At 39.4% G+C, this 16,830-nt stretch overlaps 1 protein-coding gene across 7 annotated transcripts in view; it reads left to right on the forward strand.

Annotated features, from left to right (window-relative positions):
* SERAC1 (serine active site containing 1) overlaps positions 1-16,830 on the forward strand; it is a 62,944-nt gene that overhangs the window by 15,551 nt on the left and 30,563 nt on the right. For 4 of the 7 annotated variants that reach the window (XR_013441045.1, XM_036110101.2, XM_078054514.1 and 1 more), the window contains exons 2-10: positions 1,561-1,669; positions 1,832-2,116; positions 2,692-2,783; positions 5,260-5,296; positions 7,574-7,710; positions 8,864-8,953; positions 10,706-10,837; positions 13,401-13,522; positions 14,533-14,661. Coding sequence is in view for 6 of the 7 variants with exons in the window: in XM_036110101.2 (XP_035965994.2) it covers positions 2,064-2,116; positions 2,692-2,783; positions 5,260-5,296; positions 7,574-7,710; positions 8,864-8,953; positions 10,706-10,837; positions 13,401-13,522; positions 14,533-14,661 (792 nt within the window). In the remaining variant the exon portion in view is untranslated. The remainder of the gene's footprint in view (positions 1-1,560; positions 1,670-1,831; positions 2,117-2,691; positions 2,784-5,259; positions 5,297-7,573; positions 7,711-8,863; positions 8,954-10,705; positions 10,838-13,400; positions 13,523-14,532; positions 14,662-16,830) is intronic. The other 3 variants (XM_078054510.1, XM_078054513.1, XM_078054512.1) reach the window with 3 other exon arrangements.

The raw sequence follows: 16,830 nt of genomic DNA on the forward strand, positions 1-16,830 counted from the left end.
CCCCAGAAACATTTCTATACAAGTATTTCTGACATGCTAACAAAATCTCAGAAGAAAGGTATCAAAATTTCTGACTCCAGTCATTTATTGTGTTATCTTTTCTCATCCTAAATAACTTTTATTTTAGTACCTAATTTGGTATTTGTGATTTTGTGTTTGTTTGTTTTTAAAGAGCCCCCCCTTGAATAAAAGTTAAGCCCCTCAATACCTGGATACATCCTTGCTTGTAGGTAAGGGGGCAGAAGTTGAGGGAGTTTACAGTTTTAACTTTCTCAGTCAAATAAGAGACAAGATCATTTGAGAGGGTAGAGGTAGGAAGGAGGCTTAGAAGGGTATGTGGGTCATTTAGAACAGTCATTGTGGGGATGAGGAGAGAACTGATTAAGAACAGCAGAAATGATTCTGAGAACCCACTCCCAATTTGTCTTTTATTCTCCCTGAACCACTCCCCGACTCTCCCCCACCCCCTCCCCCAGCCCCTCCCCTGCACCCCATTTTGGCTTTCAATGTGTAGGAACAAAGAAAGCATATTTCAGGTTAGGGTTGCGGGCTACTAGAAAGAGGAGGGGTCTAGGGGCGCCTAGGTGGTGTAGTCTGTTGAAGCATCTGACTCTTGGTTTCTGCTCAGGTCTGATCTCAGGGTTATGGGATTAGGCCCACATCAGGCTCTGTGCTCAGTGCAGAGTCTGCTTGAGTTTCTCTCTCTCTCTCTATCAAATAAATAAATAAATCTTAAAAAAAAAAAAAAAAAAGAAAGAGGAGGGATCTAGTACTGTTGAGGAAGGAGGCAGAGAGTGATATGTGGGAGGGAAGGACAGCCATGAGACTGGCTGCTCACTCCCAGACAAGTAAGGGATGGAAGGTTAGTTGGGGCTGGAGAGCAGAGAAACCATCAAGACTCTGACCGAATTGCTAGAGAGTTAGAAATGGAGCATTTTATTCTGGAGAGAGCTGCAAGGGCCAGTGATGTCATCTGAGGAAACCCAGAAGGAAATAAGATGAGGACATATTTCCAGTAGACTTAGATTTATTCCAGGATTTAGTAGAAGGGAAGCCTGCCTGGGCTGGTGGGGGGCGGGGGGAAGGATGTTTAAGTTAACAATGTGAAGCTTTTTAGGCCAGAGAAGTAATAGCAAAGAGTATTTGTATAATGTTTTACAGTTGATTGCTTTCATGGTGTCAGGGTTGAAAGAAGCAATAGGTATTTTTGCTCTGTATTTTTGTTTTACTTAAATTGTCATGTAGTAATTAAAATGCAAATCTGTACGCAAACTCTAAGTAGTTTACATTGCATTCTGCCCGAGTTTCATGAGCATCTACTTCATTGCAGTCTTTATATCATTTTTTACAGTATCCTTATGTCTCATGGAGTAGTAGTAGCAACCCATTAAACAAGTGAGAAAATAAGAAACAATGACCTTTAAAATAGTGACGTTTACAAGTTTACCTCTTGCCTAAACCAGTTTGCTTAGCTATCAATTGATGTGCTGGAATTACAAGAAAAAATGCAAAAGCTTTTTTTATTTTGTGTTATTTCTCTCTCTTTTTTTTTATTTAAAGTAGGCGCCACACCCAATGTGGAGCCCAACGCTGGGCATGAACTCCCAACCCTGAGATCAAGACCTGAGCTGAGATCAAGAGTCGATATTTAACTGACTGAGCCACCCAGGTGCCCCTATTTTGTGTTATCTCTAAGAGACATGTTTTAGATATTTACACCAAGTAATTTCCTCCTTATCCCTATAAAGCTGCTAGAACTTTTTATATGTTGAACCAAAAGACCTTTTCTCACATGAATTCTTCAATGCGCTTTTCTTCTTTTCCTTTATAGCAAAAACGAAAGAAAAAAGTCTTATCCAAAGACAATCTGATATGATTCTAGAATACTGAGTTGTTCTAGAAACGATTGCATCATATTTCAGTCATCTTTACTCAGTCGATGAAGTAGTTGAGCGACAGTTCTCCTTCTCCAAAAGGATGCCAACAGTTAAAGATTTTAAACCATGTTGGGTACCATCCTGAAGGAGCTAGAGGAGAGCTAAATACTTCCATGGGTTCTAAGTATGTCTTCCATTTTGAGCGCTTTTCATTTCTGTAGAGCCTTCAGTCATCAAAGGTAAATATAAACACCTATTTGTATACATATATATATTTTAAAAGATACTGAAAAATTTTTAAATTTATATATTGACATTCTGATTAATAATTGGTGTTTTCCTGCTTCCTTATAATCATTGTTCACAGTTGGACTCAGTTTGAAGAAGAATAAAGTACTAACAAAATACTATTCTAGTATGTCTTTTTTTTTTTTTTAAAGATTTTATTTATTTGACAGAGACACAGCAAGAGAGGGAACACAAGCAGGGGGAGTGGGAGAGGGAGAAGCAGGGGGAGTGGAAGAGGGAGAAGCAGGCTTCCCACTGAGCAGGAAGCCCGATGTGGGGCTCAATCCCAGGACTCTGGGATCATGACCTGAGCCGAAGGCAGACGCTTAATGACTGAGCCACCCAGGCGCCCCTCTAGTATGTCTTTTTTAAGGATGGGATTTCTTTTTTAATGGAAAAGTTTTTTTCCTGGTCTTGAAAAAAACCTAACTCTATAGGCAATCCACTGTGATTGTGGCATTCTTATAGTTAAATGTTTTTAATTAGCTGTCAAGTTAAATTGGTTTTAATTGTTCTAAATACACAGAATGTCCCTGGCTGCTTATTGTGTCATCTGCTGGAGAAGAATAGGAACCTTAACTCCTCCACCCAAAACTACCACATACTGGAGAGATATCAGTGAGTACAGTTTAAACAGTATTTCTAAAGGAAACATTGATAGAATTGTGGCTGAGTTTTCCAGGTGGTCCACAAAAACTTACGTAATCCATGATAAATCTCAGATTTGTTTCTGTCTTTTCTATACCATTGGTGCACCCCAAATTTGTAGGCCAGAGCCATCAATACTCCTTTTTCTTGGGAAGCTTTTCCCCTCCCCTGTGTCCCCTCAGATTCAGGCTCATCCTTTCAAACTCAAGTATCACTACATTCTCATTCATTATTAAGTTTGTGCAAAATAAGGTGCCAGGCACATGTATTAGGTTCTGGGAATTCAGCAGTGGGCAAAGATGTTGTGCTTGCCCTATGGGAGGTTAGGATCTAGTGCTGGTCTACTATCTTTATTTGTAAATCTTTGTTTACCTTATTCATTACTAATCTTTATTTGTAAAACAGAAGATAGGCCTAGATCATGTTTCATTCATTGTGCCAGGTACTATTCTAGGCCCTGAGGATACCATATGGATTAAGACAAAGTCCCTGTTTTCATGGAGCTTCTGTTTGTTCTTTAAGATACATCTTTTTTTTAGGATAGCTCCTTTTCATGTAGAAAATTCTATGATTCTGTATTTTAAATATAAAAAGAGGGGTTGAGACAGAGAAGGGAGCTTTTCCTCTCTCATCATTCCTAAAGACCAAAGAGTAGTGAATTTACTTTAGGATAGGAGAGTAGTGAATTTACTTTAGGATAGGAGAAAAGCCAGTGAAAAAGAAACATAGCAAGTTGGTAGCAGTAGAGAAGGAAACAAGCTGCTCTCGGGGCCCACAGGGTTGGGCGGGGGTCGAGGGGGTGGGGGTGGGTGGGAAGGAAGCCATCTTAGAATAAAAAATAAAAAATCCTAGAGGAGTCCCACAGTCAGGAAGCTCTGTCACAACTTCTGATCTCATCCCTGCTGACCTCCTGGAACTGTCCCCTTCCCAGTTCTGGAACCACTACTAAGGTCTTGGAGTTTGGGAGGAATGTCCATCTCCCTTGCCTGATGTCTAGAGAAGTCAGTCGAGTTGAGTTCCTTATCCCTCCGTAGGGAGGATAAATGTGTTCTCAGTAGCCTAAGTTGAAACTCTGACAGCAACCTGCAACCTCTACACATCCAATGAATTAAAGGTTATGTAAGTTTTGCAGGCAGGTAGCAATACCTGACGATTATGGGTAATGTATCCGTAAAGGTTGTGTTCAGTGCATCTTCACTGCATATGGCTTAAATTAGTAAAGTTTTCATTTTTCTTATATAACAGGGAGTCAAGAGAGACAATTTAGAGCAGGAACCACAGATTAGCAGTCCTCCTGTCTTCCTGCTCCATTAACTTTATTGTCCTCATGGTCACAACACGGTTGCTGAATCTCTAGACATCAAGAAGGCAGAAAGGTCAAAAGTCATCTTATGAAGCTGTGTCTTTTTATTTGGGGAGGGATCTCTACTTACAGACTTCCATCTATAGCTGATGGGCTACAACTGTGTTGCATGGCTAGCCCTAGCTGTAAGAGTAAGGAATTTGAATATTTTTAGATAGTAATTAGGTTGTGTTAGTAAGGATTAAGGGGCTTATGTGGATCAAATAGGCAGCTAGATGTGTCTTCCACTAGGAGATTTTTTTTATATTAAAAAAGTTTTCTAAGTTCCAAACAAATTTATAAGTAAACTGGTAGAATGTAACCAGTATTTTTTTTTTTTAAAGATTTTATTTATTTATTTGACAGAGAGAGAGACAGCGAGAGAGGGAACACAAGCAGGGGGAGTGGGAGAGGGAGAAACAGGCTTCCCGCGGAGCAGGGAGCCCGATGCGGGGCTCGATCCCAGGACCCTGGGATCATGACCTGAGCCGAAGGCAGACGCTCAACGGACTGAGCCACCCAGGTGCCCCTGTAACCAGTATTTTTAATGGGGCTATATACATATGGCGCTTAACCACCAACTATAACATAATTACTTTGGGAAAAGTCGTTTTGTGTCCCTGCTTCACAAATATGATCCCCCCCCCCCCCACCCAGTATCATCTTAGTAGTGATAGAGAGAATTCTCCCCAGTCCCTTATTTAACTGGTTGTGAACTAGAAGGAGTCAGAAGGCAAGTTAGCTTCATGGCTGTCTCATTCAGTGGAAGCACTGCAGGCCTGGCAACGTCCCAGGTGCAGTAACACCGGGGTCTCTACTGGTTTGCTGGGGATGACAGAATAAGAGATACAAGAAAGGGAGAATAGTAGGAAGTGAGAATGAGTATGAAATACAGAGTATATTTTTATACCCAGTGCTTATTGTTTCGTTTGTCTACATCTGGGGATAGGAAGCCTTTTGGAAAGTAATTGATCATAATCATGGAAAAATATCAGTAACTTCTTATCCAATTATATAATATAGGTAGAGACACTGTTGCCTATTTCCTGTCACATTTTAAAAAATGAAACTCATCACATTGACTTTTTTCCTTTCTTTTTGAAGGAAATATAATAAAGTTTACTGGATCACTTATTTTAGGGTAAGTGTCAACTATGAAATATTAATTGGCTTCTTTATACTACTATTTGAAATCCCAGTGGAAGTGATTTACAGTAGAATGGGGTGGCAATTAGGTATAGATTTTGGAATTAGACAGGTGGATTAATCACAGGTTTTACCACTTCAGTGTTGTCTCGATCCAGTTACTTTACTATCTGAGAAGTGTCTTATCTTAGGTCCAAGGGTACAATGGGGATTCTACCCGCCAGGCACTGTTGCTCTGAGAAAAGCGCTTGACCCATACAGAGCAGGCACTCACTAATTAGCTTCACATATTAAAATCACATCTTGTGATTCTAAAGTGGTCAGAAAGGTAAAAATTGACTGTAGCCAAAATTATTTTTGAAAACCCCTTAAATCACCATACAGCGCTCGTGAAAGGAAATGGAGGCTGACTGAGAAAACCAGATTGACATCTTCCATCTCATGCTCTTCAGAGGCGCATGCTTAATGAATGGAGTGACTTTCTTCCCTTTTTTTTGGAAGGGGGGGGTATATATGTTAATATATGTCTAATACTATTCTGTTTTTGTTAAAACTCTTTTTTACTATTATACATATGAGATCATTTATCTATACACACATACATATATAACTGAGATGCTGAAATGATAAAGGAGATGGATTTGTCATTTTATTCAAATACATACATTTCTCCATGACATTAATGTAAGACAAAACATAGATGACTTTTCCCTTTGGATCATTCCAGGCAAAATATATAGTCATGTACTTTGTCTATTTCACGGTTATGTTCAGGAGTATAGTGAAAATTAATCACATAATTTCTAGTAAAGAATTTTGTCTTTCATGCAAAGCACAATAAAAATATTGAATGCATTTGCTCTTTCTGGGTGCTCAGATAGTACTCTAAGAGAGGAGAGGATTCTGTTTCTCTGGTGCTGGCCAGTGTCTGGCCCTTCTGTCTTACCTGCTTTAACTTTGGGATGTAAATCAAAGGTCAGGAGAATGCTTATATAACTGATTTTACTAAGCCCTGAATCTAGACAGTGCAGCCTTTGTGTCTGGATTTAGGGAGTGTGTAGGTCAGTCTGTTGAGGAAAAAACCCCTTCATTTTGGGTACATAACAAAGAACATTGTATTTCACATCTAAAAATTGACTTTATGCATAGCTCTTAGGAGAGATATGCTGGTGATGGGAGTACAAATTGGCTAAACAGTTTGGCAGTATCTAATAAAGTTGAATAGTATGTATACTGTCAGAAAGTCTGTAATTCTCCTTCTTAGATGAGTATCCTAGAGGAACATATACACATGTGTACAGTGTAGATGTATAAGGTGTGTAACAGGATTGTTTGTAATAGACTCAAACTAGAAATTCCCTGAATACCCATCTGTGGTAGAATGGGTAAGTTGTGGTATATCCATCCAATCGCTGAGTCACATACCATATGAAAATACAAACGTATGAACTACTGATACATGCAGCACTGTGAACAAATGTCACAAACAAGAAGCTGAGCAAAAGAATACATACAGTGTGATTCCATCCTGGTGAAGTCCATAGACAAAACTAAGCTCTGTTGTTTAAGGATGCATGTATAGATGGCAAACTATAAAGAGAAACAAGGACATTATTGTAATAAAAGTCAAAATAATAATTAGCTATAGAGATGAGAGAGTGGGTCAAGATCAGGAAGGGACACACTCTGGGCTTCTGGGGGTACTGTTAATGTTCTGTTTTTTGTTTGGATATTGTAATTATTACTGTTCATTAAACGAAAATGTGTGTACATGCATTTATACATATGTATATAAATATAGTGTATGTTATATCCACATTACTGTGTATATATTATGTTTCTTAATAAGAAGGAGGACAATTCCACAACAAAAAGCTTAATATAAAAGTGTGGCTCAATCAACAGGGTATATGTTGAGGAAATTTCTGTTTGTTATGGGGTGCAAATCACTAGTGTATATGAAACTTTTCGTTCAGAAAACATTTTATTTTGTTCAGTGTTTACTAAGCACTTATTTTTGCCATCCTTTTTTTGGGAAATTCTGCCCTTAACCTTTTTTCACCACTTGTAGGAAATATTATTCTCAATGCGTAGGCTCAAGAGCTCAGCTGTTGTTCAGGTTGAGCCATTCAGTTTATGTGATACTCAGGAATCTGATGAGCTCCATAACCGATATAATTCTGTTATTCTGTCATGTAAAAAAAAAAAAAAGTGACTCTTGTGTTAACCTTTAGATCACTTATTCATGATGAATTTTTTTTTTCTTTTTCAGCGGTTCTTTATTTCTTACATATGAAGTTCTGGCCCTGAAGAAATCTTTGACGTTAGATACTCAAGTAGTAGAAAGAGAAAAAATGAAGTCATATATATATGTGAACACGGTTTCTTTAGATAAAAGAGAAAATTATGGTAAGTTTATGGTAAAGTAATCCCATTTCTGTGAAAAATGGAAGCTAGTTATTAAATTTTAAAATGAGTATTTAAAACACAATATTAACAAGGTAGGTTCAGCTCATTCTAAGAGTCAGCAAATCCTGTGAGAACCAAGTTCCTAAAGAAGTAATTGAAGACCAAGTTTTGGACTTCCATATTTAATTCAGGTTTGCAACTCTCCTGTAACTAAGTGAAGTGAAGACTAGCTGGCTATTTTAGTCTAAACTTGGAATTCCACATCTTAGTGGAGGTCAATTCAGAGGCTGGCCCTCAGTTTAGCAAGTATAAAAACATGATTTTGTCACTTAGCTTAGATATATTCTTGCTTCAAGGGATTTATTCATGCAAACTAAAATCATGACATGGATTCATAAATCTGAATACTAACTTACTAAAGAGGGAAAAAAATCTCTCACAGAGGCTAGAAAACCTGTCTTTACGAGTCAGAACATTCCTCTTCTCTGTATTTAGGTCACAGGGAAACCTAATTAGTAACCAGACAGTTGCTTGATGAACGTGAACTTTTAGAGCAGAGGCGTATCTTTTCATCAGGGCTTGGGTAGCCTGGTGAGGCGCTGCCTTGACTTCCAGCTGCCTGTTCCTACACCGTCGGCCAGACTAACCTTGTCTGTTACAACGTTATGTTCTCTGAGTGAGGCGGATTCTACTCTTCCCTTTCTACTGCTGTGTAAATCACCATCTGTCCTGTTGGCATTACAGTTTCAATTATACAGATGATTTTTATAGTTTACAATTTATCCATATCGCAAAGCTTCATCTCCATAGTAAGGCATCTCCAAATTTCAGTTTGAGAAGGGCTGTTGTTCTGGGACATTTTCCTGAATGTAGCTAATCCTATGTTGCATATGAGGATTTTGTTAGCTTTAGTTAGTGTTTTTGTTTTTGTTTAGTTTTTTACTTTTTTCCTGACTTGGAGAGCAATCTTATTTTGGGATCTAGAGCTCTGTGTTCACATAATGGTTTTAGTTGTTTTGATAGTGACACTAAAAGAAAAAAATGCTATTTTATATTTTTTGAAAAAATTTAGTTTATACATTTTTCTTTAAAGTAGTGGAGTGTAGCATTAAGAATATATACTTGGTTTTATCTAAGTTTGTAATCATCTTAGGAATCACCTACCAGGCAAGAAAAGAGCTTCACAAAGCAGTAAGAAAAGTATTGGCAACATCAGCCAAGATACTGTGGGGCCCATTTGCTGGTAAGTATCAAATATTTAACTTGGAGTCTTTATCAATGATCTGAAAGTCATTTGATGATCAACTTGAGATCTTTTTTCCCCATTTCTTATACTGACATTAATTATAGCTATGGAAAATTAAGTGACATTATTCTCTTGGGCTATATTTAATTTTAAGGGTGCTTTTAATTTTGATGCCTTGGACAGTCTTCTTCCTTCCACTTTGTGGATGTATTGTTGTTAGATAATATAATAATAAATATTGAGATTAAATATACCGTTTTCTGTTGATGAGTGTTTTAAAATTATAAATTTGTTAGAAAATCACTCCCATGCTTTCTCATAATGAGAATATTGCATCAATAATGTAGATTTTACAATCAAACAAATCTACAATATAGAGCTAGCTATGAAAGAGCTTACTTGATCTCTTTAAAAAGTTACCATCATGAAAAAGAGAGGTGAGAAAATTTTTAAGAATTAAAAGATACTAAAGAGAATCAAGTCCTGGTTTTAACGAACGGCTCTGAAGGTATTTTTTGAACACTTGGAGAAATTTGAATATGGAGTTAGACTGGATTTTAGATGGTTTATGGAAGATTTTTGTTAGTGTTCTTGGGTGTTATGGCATTGTGAGTATATAGGAGAATGCAGGCTTATTCTTAGGAGATGCAGGTTGACTAAGAAAGGGTCAAATGTTACATCTGCAACTTCCTTTCACATGGTTTAGGAAAAAAATACACATCCATATAGATTAAGCAAATATGGAAAAATAAAATTTATTAAATATAGCTGTAAACATGTGGATGTTAAGGTATTTTTTTAATTCTTCCGTATGTTTGATATTTTTCATCGTGAAAAGTTTTTTAGGGAAAAAGAGCAACAACAAATAAGAGACCAGGTTGTGAAAGCAACGTAGTATATAAAACAAAAGCACATGATAACATACATAATAAATACTAACAAAATAATATGACAGAACTAAGAACAAACCTACCAGTCATTATCAATACCCGGAAATGGATTTCAGTCTCTTTTTTTTTTTTTTTTTTTTTTAAAGATTTTATTTATTTATTTGAGAGAGAGAGAGCACATGAGAGGGGGGAGGGTCAGAGGGAGAAGCAGACTCCCTGCTGAGCAGGGAGCCCGATGCGGGACTCGATCCTGGGTCTCCAGGATCATGACCTGAGCCGAAGGCAGTCGCTCAACCAACTGAGCCACCCAGGCGCCCCTGGATTTCAGTCTCTTATTGTAGATTTCAAGTACTTATAAATTTCCATCTTGGGGTGCCTGGGTGGCTCAGTCGGTTAAGCGTCTGCCTTCGGCTCAGGTCATGACCCCAGGGTCCTGGGATTGAGCCCCACTTCGGGCTCCCTGCTCCGCGGGGAGCCTATTTCTCCCTCTGCCTGCCGCTCCCCCTGCTTGTGCTCTCTCTCTCTGACAAATAAAATCTTTAAAAAAAAATAATTACCATCTTAAATAAATGAAAGGGTAACATGTTTTATTTTTTTATTTTATTTTTTTTAAAGATTTTATTTATTTATTTGAGAGAGAGAGAATGAGAGAGAGCACATGAGAGGGGGGAGGGTCAGAGAGAGAAGCAGACTCCCTGCCGAGCAGGGAGCCTGATGTGGGACTCGATCCAGGGACTCCAGGATCATGACCTGAGCCGAAGGCAGTCGCTTAACCAACTGAGCCACCCAGGCACCCGGGTAACATGTTTTAACTGTTGGCACTGTTTCTGTTGTCTTGTTCTTTTCTCTTTCCACAAAGACACCTTCAGTACAGTTGATGTCGAGGATCACGAGTGTGCTACGTGGCTGCTCCTGAGGAAGAGCCAGTCGGGGGACAGAGCGGCGCGACTGCAGGCCGTGCAGGACATGTCAGAGAGCCATCACTGGCACGGTAACGCGGCCTCCGAGCACCTGCCACTCTGCCGGCGTGCTCCTGACCGCTGGTATCAGGGGAAGGAGAGGAGCTGTCAGGGAAGGAAAATAATTCAGGGAATCTGAATATTAAAATTTTAAAAAAGAAACTCCAGTGATAGAGAAAGTAGAAAACTGCTGGCCTGGTATCCAGATGTGTTTGATAAGAACAGGCTCAAAACTGAGGAAGATGTATTTGTGTAACTTTCTACCAGAACGAAGTTTTACTTGATGAGAGAAACTCTTGGTGCTGATAGTGATAGCCTAATATTATATTTGCATTTTCTTTTGGTTCCTATTTAACGAAATATATTTTATTTTTTATTTTACTTTATTTTTTTTTTAAAGATTTTATTTATTTATTTGACAGAGAGAGAGAGAGAGAGAAGAGCAGGGGGAGAGGGAGAAATAGGCTCTCCGCAGAGCAGAGAGCCCGATGTGGGACTCGATCCCAGGACCCTGAGATCATGACCTGAGCCGAAAGCAGACGCTTAACCGACTGAGCCACCCAGGCGCCCCACGAAATATATTTTGCTTGCTGCACCATACAGTTATACTTGTTTTCACTTTGACAATTTACTTGGCTCTAGTACTAATAATGAGTCAAGTGTACCTGATTTGTGTGTTTATTGTTTTTAAAGGAAAATTTAAAATATTTAATTGTATTTAAAAATTGCAAGTTATACAGTAAAAGTACATGAGCAAGAGTTCAGATCTGCTCTGATTATAGTACAGGGACTAAAATATACTTTATCAGTAGTCATCTTATAAAATGGGGTAAACAAAAAAGAATAGTTTTAGAGAAAAGTATCAGAATAAGATCTTTGCCTCCATACAAGTTGATTGATTGGTGGCTATATATAACTTATAAGCTTGTTCACTGTGGGTGAAGACTTAGAATAAAAATATTTTTAAAAATCTACCTTCCAGGGGCGCCTGGGTGGCTCAGTCGTTAAGCGTCTGCCTTCGGCTCAGGTCATAATCCCAGTGTCCTGGGATCGAGCCCCGCATCGGGCTCCCTGCTCAGCAGGAAGCCTGCTTTTCTCTCTCCCTCTCCCACTCCCCCTGCTTGTGTTCCCTCTCTTCCTGTGTCTCTCTCTGTCAAAAAAATAAAATCTTTAAAAAAAAAAAAAAAACCTACATTCCAGGGGCGCCTGGGTGGCTCAGTTAGTTAAGCGTCTGCCTTCAACTCAGGTCATGATCTCAGGGTCCTGGGATCGAGTCCCTGCATAGGGCTCCCTGCTCAGTGGGGAGTCTGCTTCTCCCTCTGCCCACCCCCCCGACTTGTGCACACACATTCTCTCTCTCTCTCTCTCTCTGTCTCTCAAAATAAATAAAATCTTAAAAAAAAAAATCTACCTTCCAGGACTCCATTTCAGATTTACTATATCAGAAAAATCAGAGTGGGAGCCCAGGCACATAGATTTTGGGAAAGTTCCCCACTTGATCTTAAAGAACTCACCCAGGTCATGAACTGCCATTATTAAAAATAATGCCTGCTTCAGTGGTTCTAATTTTGTTTTCGATACATAGATATAGCTTAGTCTATTTGGGCTGCTATAACACAAAACTGTAGACTGGGTGGCTTATAAACAAAAGAAATTTCTTTTTTCTTTTTTTAAGACTTTATTTATTTGTCAGAGAGAGAGAGACAGAGGCAGGCAGAGGGAAAGCAGGCTCCCCGCCGAGCAAGGAGCCCCATGTGGGACTCGATCCCAGGACCCTGGGATCATGACCTGAGCCGAAGGCAGACGCTTAACCGACTGAGCCACCCAGGCGTCCCTAGAAATTTATTTCTTACGGTTCTGTAGGCTGGGAAATCCAAGATCATAGTGCCATCACCACCTTGATGTCTGGTGAGGACCTGTTTCCTGGTTCATACATGACCGGCTTTTTACTGTGTGTCCTCACGTGGCAGAGGGGGCAAGGGATCTCTCTGGGTCTCTTTTATAAGGACAGTAATCCCAGTCATGGGGGCTTCCAGAAGTTCCCACCTCCAAATACCATGACATTGGGAATTCTGTTTCAACATGAGTAGGGGGGGACACAGTCATTCAGAGCAATACATAAAGGCTGGACTGGTTAAATCATGAAGGCTCAAACAAAGTACCACCATCTGAAACCTCACATTATTCATGGACATCAAGAGATGCAAAGCACCACACCATACCAGGGACAGTAGATCTCAGTGCAACCTCAGGTTTTTTTAAGTAGTGATCAAAACAGTTTTTAAACGCTAGAATTATTACAAAGAAAAGGAGAAGAAGTTAAATTGGTTCTGACCTATCAATTTTCACATTTGAAGTTCAGTTCTTCAAAAGGTTCGTTAGACCATGATATGCTTACATATATGTTGAGAATTATGAGATCAGGCGTGGAAATGTTGATATCTGGCTTACCAGTAGTGTAAATGCAGTTGTGATTATGAAAAGAGACGTGGGAAATTTTGAATCACAAACTTATAATTTAAAAATTAAATGTTCATTTAATTCTTGAAACAACTATAAGCTAATTTGGGTGCTAATAACATACTTTTACAATAGATTACCAGTATAGGATAATTGCTCAAGCCTGTGATCTGAGAACTCTTATTGGTTTGGCACGAAGCAAAGAGAGTGATCTTCGCTTTTTTCTTCCACCACCTCCTTTGCCATCTTTAAAAGAAGTAAGTAAATAAAATAGTCCAGTGAGTGAAAAATAGATTAATATATCATCTTCACTTTGGGTGCAAAGTAACCATTCAAAAAGCAGTCTGTTGGCTACTTTTCACAAGCAGGTAAACTAGATGTAAACCTGAAATTGTAGTTCCTATACAAAGATTTCTTGATTTATCAGGAGATGTTGTTTCTCTTGTGTTATTTTCCCCTTTTGGGCATTGTGAGTCTTTATATACCAGAAGGTAACTTCATAGCCAATCAACATCGATGAATTAGGCCCTAGTTCTAATATTGCTGTAGATCTGTTTTTCTCAACACTACTGACATTTTGGGCCAAATAATTCTTTGTCGTGGAAGGTTGTTCCGTACATTGTAGGATGTCTAGCAGCATCCCTGGTCTACTCACTGGATGCCAGTAGCAGTCCCCTCAGTTGTAACAACCACAACTATCTCCAGATACTGCTGAGTGTTTCCTGGGGTGCAAAAAAGCTCCTGGAGAACCACTATGTGTAGGTATTAACATATCACTCTGCATAGGTTTTTATTAAACACTACATATAGATATTAATGTATTACTCCACATAGATGTTAATTACTAACCACTAATAGGTATTAGAGTGTGCTTCTTCAGCACCTTTCCAAGGCTTTCCTAGAAAATGAAAATCTGAAAACTTGCAATCAGTTATTGAAAAATAGAAAAATGAATATGCTAGATATAAGTTATTAGAGAAAATCAGTAATGAGTTCTGGATTTATAGAAGCAAGGTTTAGTTAGAGTGTAATAATCCATTTTGAGTCAAGAGCTAAACTTTGCAATAGGGCTTTCAGACTGAGGTAGCAGACACAGAAGTACAGAACTCATAATTGATTCTCTATGTCCTTAGGTGGGCAACAGTTTTCAAGACTAAAAGCACTAATTTGTCTCTGCTCTTTTGTTTTGGCTTTGATTCTTTGGGTACTTTTGTTGTATTCAGTTGTTGAGCTTAGTTATGAAAAATTTCCTTTCCTTTCATTACAGGATTCTTCCACTGAAGAAGAGCTCAGACAGCTGCTGGCTTCTTTACCTCAAACGGAGCTCGATGAGTGTGTCCAGTATTTTACATCTTTGGCTCTGAGTGAAAGCAGTCAAAGTCTAGCTGCTCAGAAGGTTATCTCATTTATTCATTCAGTAAATATTTTGGAGTGCCCGTCCACCCTTTCTAGGATACTGCGCCAGGGGCTAGCACTTAGAACCTTAGAATAGTCATCCATTCAGGAACAGAATAAACATGTTGGCTCCTGGTCGCGTGCCAGGCACTGTTAGGGATGGTGGGGAGACAGGTAAATAAACAAAATCACACAATGTATGAGAGAGATACGGGTTACTCTGAGAGTCCTTCACTCTGCTTAAGAAGTCATGTAAGGCTCCATGGAGGTGACTCTGAAGTTACATCTTGAAGAATGAATAGATAGTAACTTACAAGGTTTAAAATATCATCTATATGCTATTGAAGCCTAAAGTGATACCTCTAATCCTACATTCTAACCCAAGCTCTAGATTTAAATACTCAACCTCCTACTTGTTGTCTCTGCTCGGATGTCTAATTGATGTCCCAAACTCAGCATGTTGAGCCCACCCTTCCTCCACTAAGCTCTTCTTCCTTTAGCCTTTCCGTCTCGGTAAATGGCACAGCACCCACCTAGTTGCTTAAGCTAACGGCTAGGAACTCTTGTTCTTTCTTCCTTCCACATTCAGCCAATCTGCAGTTCCTGCAAGCTGTCCATTCAAATACAGCCTGAGCCCGTTTGCCTCACTATCTGCACTGTAACCACGTCCCCCTGGCTGCCATCATCTCTTTCTCATACTGTCTTGTTCTTTCATCTCGGCTCTGTTCTTGCTGTCGTTTTTAAAATAATTTTAAAGTCTCTTTCAGTGTCTTCTTTTTTTTTTTTTTTTAAGATTTTATTTATTTATTTATTTAACAGAGAGAGAGAGAGTGTAAGTAGGCAGAGCGGCAGACAGAGGGAGAGGGAGAAGCAGGCTCCCCCGTGAGCAAGGAGCCCGATGCGGGGCTCGATCCCAGGACTCTGGGATCATGACCTGAGCCAAAGGCAGCCGCTTAACCGACTGAGCCACCCAGGTGCCCCTCTTTCAGTGTCTTCTATTATTTCAGTTTATTGAGGTGTTAGTTACTGTTTGGGGCGGCATTGACTCTCTTATATTAGATTGTGGGTTAACATGAGTTATGTATTTTTACTGTGAATTTGTCTTTAGCTGAACAGATTGTTTTCTGTGGGAGTCCCAAGCACCCTGGATTGTAAATCTGTCCTCACAGAGCAGCCTTTGTGTTTACTTCTCTTGGATACACCAGGGGTTTCACTGTTATTGGACTAGTTTGATATTCATTCCCTGGTTTGGGATTTCTGTGTCACATAGAGAGTATAAATTCAGACACATCTGTAGATGGAATAGTCAGGGTTGATTTCTCATCCAAAGCCCCAAGCAGAAACAGGCTTTTCTCATTGCTTTTGTGGGCTGGTGGGCAGAGTTTTCTAGATTCTCTTAGAGGGCAAACTTTCCAGGGCCTTGCCTTTATATAGGTATCTCAAATTTAATTCCCATTGAATGTGAGACCCAAAACCACATCTCTTACACTGAACAAGTGGCAAAATCCCATCCAAGGAGCTTGTAGGCATTTTACATTAGTTGCCCCATGCTCACTGCTTCTGCTGAAGGTTCTGTTTTCAATCTGTCACCTGAGGACTGTCCTTTATTTCTTCTTCCCATTCTCTTTAGAACTTGGCTATGTTTTAAAATAGCTTGTATTGGGCGCCTGGGTGGCTCAGTTGGTTAAGCGACTGCCTTCAGCTCAGGTCATGATCCTGGAGTCCCGGGATCGAGTCCCACATCAGGCTCCCTGCTCGGCGGGGAGTCTGCTTCTCCCTCTGACCCTCCCCTCCTCATGCTCTCTCTCTCTCATTCTCTCTCTCTCAAATAAATAAAATTAAAAAAAAAAAAAAAGCTTGTATTATATTTCAGTAGACATTTCTAAATGTTTGTAGTGGGAGGGATTCACTAGAAGCCACGTTCAGCATCTTGCTGGATCCAGAAAGCTTCCGTATCACATCTCCATCATCTCAGACACCACAGCGAGCAGCTCCTTACTTGTCTCTCCAGTTGTATGCCTTCACAGCAGCCAGAGTGATTAAAAAAAAAAAATAAGACGTGAATTAGATCCACTCATTCTCCTGCATTAAGCCTTCCAGATAGCTTCCCATTACATGCTAAGCCTGAGCCCTTTTTGTGATCAAGGCATTGACTGGCATTGTTTATCAG

The sequence above is a fragment of the Halichoerus grypus genome, chromosome 9 (assembly GCF_964656455.1).
Source record: "Halichoerus grypus chromosome 9, mHalGry1.hap1.1, whole genome shotgun sequence".
In the NCBI taxonomy this organism is placed as follows: Eukaryota; Metazoa; Chordata; class Mammalia; order Carnivora; family Phocidae; genus Halichoerus; species Halichoerus grypus.